The sequence below is a fragment of the Scylla paramamosain genome, unplaced genomic scaffold (assembly GCF_035594125.1).
Source record: "Scylla paramamosain isolate STU-SP2022 unplaced genomic scaffold, ASM3559412v1 Contig31, whole genome shotgun sequence".
In the NCBI taxonomy this organism is placed as follows: Eukaryota; Metazoa; Arthropoda; class Malacostraca; order Decapoda; family Portunidae; genus Scylla; species Scylla paramamosain.
The window spans coordinates 380,001-387,500 of record NW_026973696.1 but is presented as its reverse complement, the minus strand read 5'-3'; the positions used below and the strand labels follow the sequence as shown (position 1 = coordinate 387,500).

The 7,500-nt window shown below is 47.6% G+C and overlaps 1 protein-coding gene across 1 annotated transcript in view; it reads right to left on the bottom strand.

Annotated features, from left to right (window-relative positions):
* Positions 1-7,500, bottom strand: part of LOC135097755 (dystrophin-like) — a 72,719-nt gene that overhangs the window by 5,294 nt on the left and 59,925 nt on the right. Inside the window, 11 exon segments of the mRNA XM_063999779.1 lie at positions 42-147; positions 493-733; positions 1,442-1,582; positions 2,023-2,162; positions 3,509-3,628; positions 4,270-4,425; positions 5,271-5,369; positions 5,864-6,048; positions 6,434-6,721; positions 7,133-7,269; positions 7,471-7,500. The exon segment at positions 7,471-7,500 is cut by the window's right edge and continues 19 nt beyond it. Coding sequence (XP_063855849.1) covers positions 42-147; positions 493-733; positions 1,442-1,582; positions 2,023-2,162; positions 3,509-3,628; positions 4,270-4,425; positions 5,271-5,369; positions 5,864-6,048; positions 6,434-6,721; positions 7,133-7,269; positions 7,471-7,500 — 1,643 coding nt within the window.

Genomic DNA, 7,500 nt, shown 5'->3' with positions numbered 1-7,500 from the left:
CTCCACCATCACCACCACCTGCTCCACCCGCTCCACCTTACCTTGTCCAGAATGTCCGTTGATCTTGGCAGGGGAGTCCATGGCTAACTGACTAGCGGTGACCGATTTTGTCTGAAGAGTGCCTGACTTGGGGGAGCTGAGGCCAGTCTGGAAGAATGGGGGTGTTAGGAGGCTCTGCTGGGGGTGTAGGGGGTGGTGGGGGGGCTGGCTGGGGTGTAGGGGTGTGTGGGAGGGGTATAGGGGGGTTTTAAAGGGGTGGGTGTAGGTAGAGGGACATTAGAATGGAAAATATTTGTTGTTTAAATTTGTCAGGTTCTCTCTCTCTCTCTCTCTCTCTCTCTCTCTCTCTCTCTCTCTCTCTCTCAGACACCCCAGCTGTCACCTCCCCAACCAGACCCCTTGACCCTCCCATCTCCCTGCCCTGACCATCCTTCCTTACCCCCCACACACCCACACACCCACACACCCTCCTGCCTGCCTGTGTGACCTCACCTCCCCAAGCAGCTGCCGCAGTCGGTGAAGCTGAGCCTCCAATTGTCTGTTATGTTCCTCTAGAATCCCCATACGAGCCTCTAGCCTCCCCTTGTGCTGCCTCAACAGCTTAGCCTCCGCCAGCATCTCTGCCTCCGAGCGCTGTGGCCCCAGGCTGTCCTCCGGGGGTGATCCCACTGGCTGCTGCGACTTGAGGCGGTCGTACTCAGCCTGAAGCACGCTGTTCTCGTCCTCCAGGGCCCTGTGGGGGGTGGTGGGCGTTTACAGGGTGTTTTGGGGTGAGAAAGTGTGTTTTTTGGGGTGTTTTGGGGTGAGAAAGTGTGGTTTTGGGGTGTTTTGGGGTGAGAAAGTGTGGTTTTGGGGTGTTTTGGGGTGAGAAAGTATGGTTTTGGGGTGAGAAAGTGTGGTTTTGGGGTGTTTTGGGGTGGAATAGTGTGGTTTTGGGGTGTTTTGGGGTGAGAAAGTGTGGTTATGAGTGGAATAGTGTGATTTTGAGGTGTTTTGGGGTGAGAAAGTGTGGTTTTGGGGTGTTTTGGAGTGGGAAAGTGTGGTTTTGGGGCATTTTAGGGTGAGAAAGTGTGTTTTGGGAGTGTTTTGGGGTGAGAAAGTGTGGTTTTGGGGTGTTTTGGGGTGGAAAATCCTGGTTTTGGTGATTACAGATGAGAAAAAGTGGCTGGGAAGTTTTCTAAGGTGTTTTTGTGTGTTTTGTGGGTGTTGTGGATCGTTGAAAAGTGGAGAAAGAGGTGGAGTGTTTCCTGGGGTGTTGTGGATGTCTGCGGATGGTTTTCGGATTTTTAAGTGTTTTTTTTTTAAGCGTTTTAAAATATTCCGTGTTTTTGAGTGTTTTTTTCATCATTTACTAGTGAAAAATCGAAAAAAAAAACTAAACACACAAACGAACACACAAACATCCACATCATCCACGCACATCCACATCTCCACGCCTCACCGGATCATCTGCTCCAGCTCATCCTTCTGGTCAGCATCCACGGCAGCCATTATCTGCAGTGGGGAGCGAGGTACAGGCAGGGGAGCATCTGAGGAACTGAGTGACTGGCAATACTGCGCGATCAGTCCGTGCTCGTCCTCACTGTGGGGGAAGGGGGGTGAGTGGTGGTGGTGGTGGTGGTGGGTGAAGGGTAGGGTGAAATAGTGTGTGTATGGGTGATGGGTGATGGGCTCTCTCTCTCTCTCTCTCTCTCTCTCTCTCTCTCTCTCTCTCTCTCTCTTTCTCTCAAGACAAAACAATCTTTTTTTGTCTTGGTAATAAAAATATTCTCTCTCTCTCTCTCTCTCAAGACAAAACAATCTTTTTGTCTTGCTAATAAAAATATTCTCTCTCTCTCTCTCTCTCTCTCTCTCTCTCTCTCTCTCTCTCAAGACAAAACAATCTTCTCTTTTTCATCTTGCTAATAAAAATATTCTCTCTCTCTCTCTCTCTCTCTCTCTCTCTCTCTCTCTCTCTCAAGACAAACAATCTTCTCTTTTTCATCTTACTAAAAATTCTCTCTCTCTCTCTCTCTCTCTCACCTGTCAGGCGTGGAGTTAGAGTTAGTGGTCCTCAACTCCACCTCCGCCAGTCTGGACGCGTACATCTCGAGTCTGGAGTGCATGTCCTGGCTGGTCACATTATGCTGGGGTGATGGGGAGGGTGACTCAAGTGGGTCGCCCTGGGGAGATACAAGGGGTTAGGGCCTGTGTGGGGTGCTTATGTTGGGGTTTAAAGGAGGTGGAGAGTGTAAGGAAGGTTTGGCTGTGTTTGGAGGGGTTAATACAATGTTTCGGTGTGTTTTTTTCAGGTTTTTGGTGTGAAAATACCCTTGAAAACCCCAACAACGTCCACTGCAGCTGTTTAAACTATTAGAACCATGAAAAACACCCTTGAAAACCCCAACAACTTCCACTGCAGCCTGTTTAAACTGTTAGAACCATGAAAAACACCCTTGAAAACCCCAACAACTTCCACTGCAGCTGTTTAAACTGTTAGAACCATGAAAAACACCCTTGAAAACCCCAACAACTTCCACTGCAGCCTGTTAAACTATTAGAACCATGAAAAACACCCTTGAAAACCCCAACAACTTCCACTGCAGCTGTTTAAACTATTAGAACCATGAAAAACACCCTTGAAAACCCCAACAACTTCCACTGCAGCCTGTTAAACTATTAGAACCATGAAAAACACCCTTGAAAACCCCAACAACATCCACTGCAGCTGTTTAAACTGTTAGAACCATGAAAAACACCCTTGAAAACCCCAACAACTTCCACTGCAGCTGTTTAAACTGTTAGAACCATGAAAAACACCCTTGAAAACCCCAACAACTTCCACTGCAGCTGTTTAAACTGTTAGAACCATGAAAAACACCCTTGAAAACCCCAACAACTTCCACTGCAGCTGTTTAAACTGTTAGAACCATGAAAAACACCCTTGAAAACCCCAACAACTTCCACTGCAGCCTGTTAAACTATTAGAACCATGAAAAACACCCTTGAAAACCCCAACAACTTCCACTGCAGCTGTTTAAACTATTAGAACCATGAAAAACACCCTTGAAAACCCCAACAACTTCCACTGCAGCCTGTTAAACTATTAGAACCATGAAAAACACCCTTGAAAACCCCAACAACATCCACTGCAGCTGTTTAAACTGTTAGAACCATGAAAAACACCCTTGAAAACCCCAACAACTTCCACTGCAGCCTGTTAAACTATTAGAACCATGAAAAACACCCTTGAAAACCCCAACAACATCCACTGCAGCTGTTTAAACTGTTAGAACCATGAAAAACACCCTTGAAAACCCCAACAACTTCCACTGCAGCTGTTTAAACTGTTAGAACCATGAAAAACACCCTTGAAAACCCCAACAACTTCCACTGCAGCTGTTTAAACTGTTAGAACCATGAAAAACACCCTTGAAAACCCCAATAACTTCTCTACACCTTCCCTATCACCCCTCCCACCCCCTCCACACACACACACAGACACACACACACATACATACACACACACCTCAAGCACCGTCTGTACAGGCAGGTAACCTTTCTTTGTGTGTTTTTGGAGCGAACGTTTCGATTTAAACTTATTCTTCAGAGCTTTGGTGAAGTCCTTAACGTCCTCCCCTGCGGTGGTCTGTGAGAGAGAGAGAGAGAGAGAGAGAGAGAGAGAGAGAGAGAGAGAGAGAGAGAGAGAGAGAGAGAGAGAGAGAGAGAGAGAGAGAGAGAGAGAGAGAGAATACCAAGTTAAATGATGCTAAATAATCTTAATAAATGCAATAAATATTCACTAATGTTTACACAAAATGCTTAAAAAATAAATGACAAAGTATCCAAAATTAAAAAAAAAATGTTCATTATAATCATTTGAAATTGAAAAAAAAAAATTGAAAACCCTAAAAACACCCAAAAGCAACCTTTAAACCCAAAAAACACCCTTAATAGCCCCAAAAACACCCTTAAAAACCCCCAATACACCCTTAAAACCCCAAAAACTCCCTGTAAAACCCAAAAACACCCTTGAAGACCCCAAAAACACCCTTAAAAACCCAAAAACACCCTTGAAGACCCCAAAAACACCCTTAAAAACCCCAAAACACCCTTAAAAACCCCAAAAACACTTAAAAACCCAAAAAAACACCTTAAAAACCCCAAAAACACCCTTTAAAACCCAAAAAAACACTCTTTAAACCGTCAAAACACCCCTTAACTCTCACACAGAAGGCTGAACACCACCCCACACCCTCGTACACCCCGTACACCCTGACAGACACTCACCGCAGTACAATATTCATGCATGGGGTGAGTAATTTTGTGACTCTTGCTGCTGCGTCCCTCGAAGAAGCAGTCTTGACACATATCGAAGCTAAGACACTTCAAACATCGATACCTCAAGCCCAAGATTGGATACGCCTTGCAGATGTTGCACTTCACCTGAGGGAGAGAGATAGGGTGCCTGTGAGAGGGGGTAGGTAGAGGAGGAGGGCTGTGAGAGGGGCTGGGGGGCGGTGCAGTGGTTTGGGATAGATAGGGGGGCCTGTGAGAGGAGCTGGGAAGAGATGGGAGACTGTGAGATGGGCTAGGTAGAGATGGGAGGCTGTGACAGGGGATGGGGAGAGATGGGGAGGCTATGAGAGGGCCTGGGAGGAGCTGGGAGGCTGTAAGAGGAGCTGGGAAGAGATGGTTTTGAGAGGATAGGATGTAAAAGAGAACCTGGAAGTGTCTAGGGTGTTTTTAAGTGTGTTTTGGGTGTTTGGGTGTGTTTTTGGGGGTGTAGAAGTGCCTAGGGTGTTTTTAAGTGTGTTTTGGGTGTTTGGGTGTGTTTTTGAGGGTGTAGAAGTGACTGAGTGTGTATTAGGGTGTCTGGGAGGGTGTGTTCAAGTGTTCTGGCAGTCATGTTTGGAAATACAATCATAAATTTGGATATTAGAGATGAAAAACTAAAAAAAACACTGGAATTTTTGAAGTAGACACAAAAAATTGATGCTCACTGGGATTAAAGAACCACAAAACACACACACACACACACACACACACACACACACACACACACTAAGAAGCTAAAGATAGTTAACTGTAGAAGGGACATCAAAAAGTAAAGTTCTCCACATTGAAGTGCGAACAAGTGGAATGAACAAGTCGTTGCCGTCAATGCTGTAACTGTCCCTGCTTTTATGACCAAACTGGACAAATATAGACACAAAATACTATGAGATTACTCCCCTACCGTACACCACAATTAGGTAAACACACACACACACACACACACACATACATACCTGGTGCTGTATATTCTCAGAAGCAGCCACACGATGCAGCACGGCGAGCCATACAAGGGATTGAGGTTCCTGCTGCACCCATGCCAGGAAATTAATGGCCTGTAATAAAGATGCTGCGTCAGGATGGAAGGCTGGGTTGTGTGTGTGTGTCTGTCTGTCTGTCTGTCTGTCTGTTGATCTGTCCACCTCCGTAATGCAAGAGTTAACCAGTATTCTCAGTCTTTCTCTCCCTAATGCAAGAGTTAACCAGTATTCTCAATCTTTCACCACTATTCTGTCCACCTCCTGACCAGTAACCCTCCCGCAGCTTCCCAGACCCTCCCAGCCCCTCCTTCAACCTCCCACCTCCTCCCAGCCCCTTTCAGCCCCTCCCAGCTCCTTTCAGCCCCTCCCAGCTCCTCCCACACCCTCCCAGTTCCTCCCACTGCCTCCCAGCCCCTTCCATAGCCTCCCAGCCCTTCCCCACACCCTCACAGCCCCTCCCAGCTCCTCCCACACTCTCCTAGGCCCTCCCAGCTCTTCCCAACCCCTCCCAGCCTCTCCCAGCCTCTCCCAGAACCTCCCAGCTCTTCCCAGCCCCTCCCAGCCCTCACCTCAATAGTCTCTCGGTCTTTTCCAGCCTTAGTGAAGCAGCTGCGCACAGATGGTTCAATGTTGGAGCCACCAAACGCAGCCACCTCACCCAGCTGCCGTGGAACCTGCACACAATCATGAAGGAGCAGCCCCAGTTTCCTCTGATCCACCAGGCGGTTCGGGTCGGCGATCAGGCGGAACATGTCTGCGGAAGAGGTGGAGTGAGGGCTGTGTTTGTGTGTTTGTTTGTTTGTTTGTTTGTCATGATTTTTGAAAGGTGAATATATGGTTAATTTTCACACACACGCACACACACACACGCACACACACACACACACACACACGAAACACTTCAAACACCCCAAAACACACTCAAACACCCCAAAACACACCCAAAACACACCCAAAACACCCCAAAACACCCCAAAACACCCAAAACACACCCAAAACACCCTAAAACACCCCAAAACACACCCAAAACACCCCAAACAAACCCAAAACACACCCAAAACACCCCAAAACACACCCAAACACACCCAAAACACTGCTAAACACCCCAAAACACCCCAAAAACCCAACAAAACACATACATCTATACTTCTCCTCGAGATGGCCGGTGCAGAGACACACCAGGCCAATCTTGAAGGACAGCACCCTCATCTGTCCTGTCCGCTGGCTGTCGTACACATTCAACAACCAGTTTAGGCAGAGATCCATGGCCAGGGTGGTGTCCAGGTCCGGATGGTCAGCTGAGATGGTGCCATAGAGAGCCGACAGCACCACCACTATGTCCCCTACGTCAATAAGCCGGTCGTTTTGTCCCCTCAGCCCATGCTCATCAAATATATCAGTGGCTGTCTGCATTCTGGCTTTATCCACTGCAAGAGATCATGGTTGGGGGTTAGTGGAGGTGGTGGAGGTGGTGGAGGGGGTGGAGAGGTGGAGATGAGATATTCTGGGGGTGTTTGGAGGGGTATTGCTGAGATATAGGGGTTTATAGAAGTAGGGGTTGTGGAAGAGATGTTAGATTGAGGTGGAGGGATACAAAGCAGGAGGAGGAGGAGGAGGAGGAGGAGGAGGAGGAGGAGGAGGAGGAGGAGGAGGAGGAGGAGGAGGAGGAGGAGGAGGAGGAGGAGGAGGAGGAGGAGGAGGAGAAGAAGAAGAAGAAGAAGAAGAAAAACACCAATAAAAACAGAGAGAGAGAGAGAGAGAAAGAGAGAGACAGAGGAACAACAACAACAACAACAACAACAACAACAACAACAACAACAACAAGAACCACAACTCACAAGCCAGCTTCTTCTGCAGAACTCTGAGCTTGGTGGCCGTCCGGTAGGCAGAGAATTTGATATGGTTGAATTCGGTTAAAGATTCTAGCACATCCATCATCATCGGGTGGTCCCAGTGTGTGTTTTCCTGGTCGTGGCTGTGGGAGAGAGAGAGAGAGAGGGAGAGGGAGAGAGGGAGAGGGAGAGGGAGAGGGAGAGGGAGAGGGAGAGAGGGAGGGAGAGAGGTGAGATGGGGTAAGGAGAGAGAGACGATTAACACTCACACAAACAAAAAAACGATATTTAAACACACACACACACACACACAGACACACAGACAGACAGACACACAGACATACTTGATGTAGTAAGGCACGTTATTGCTAGTA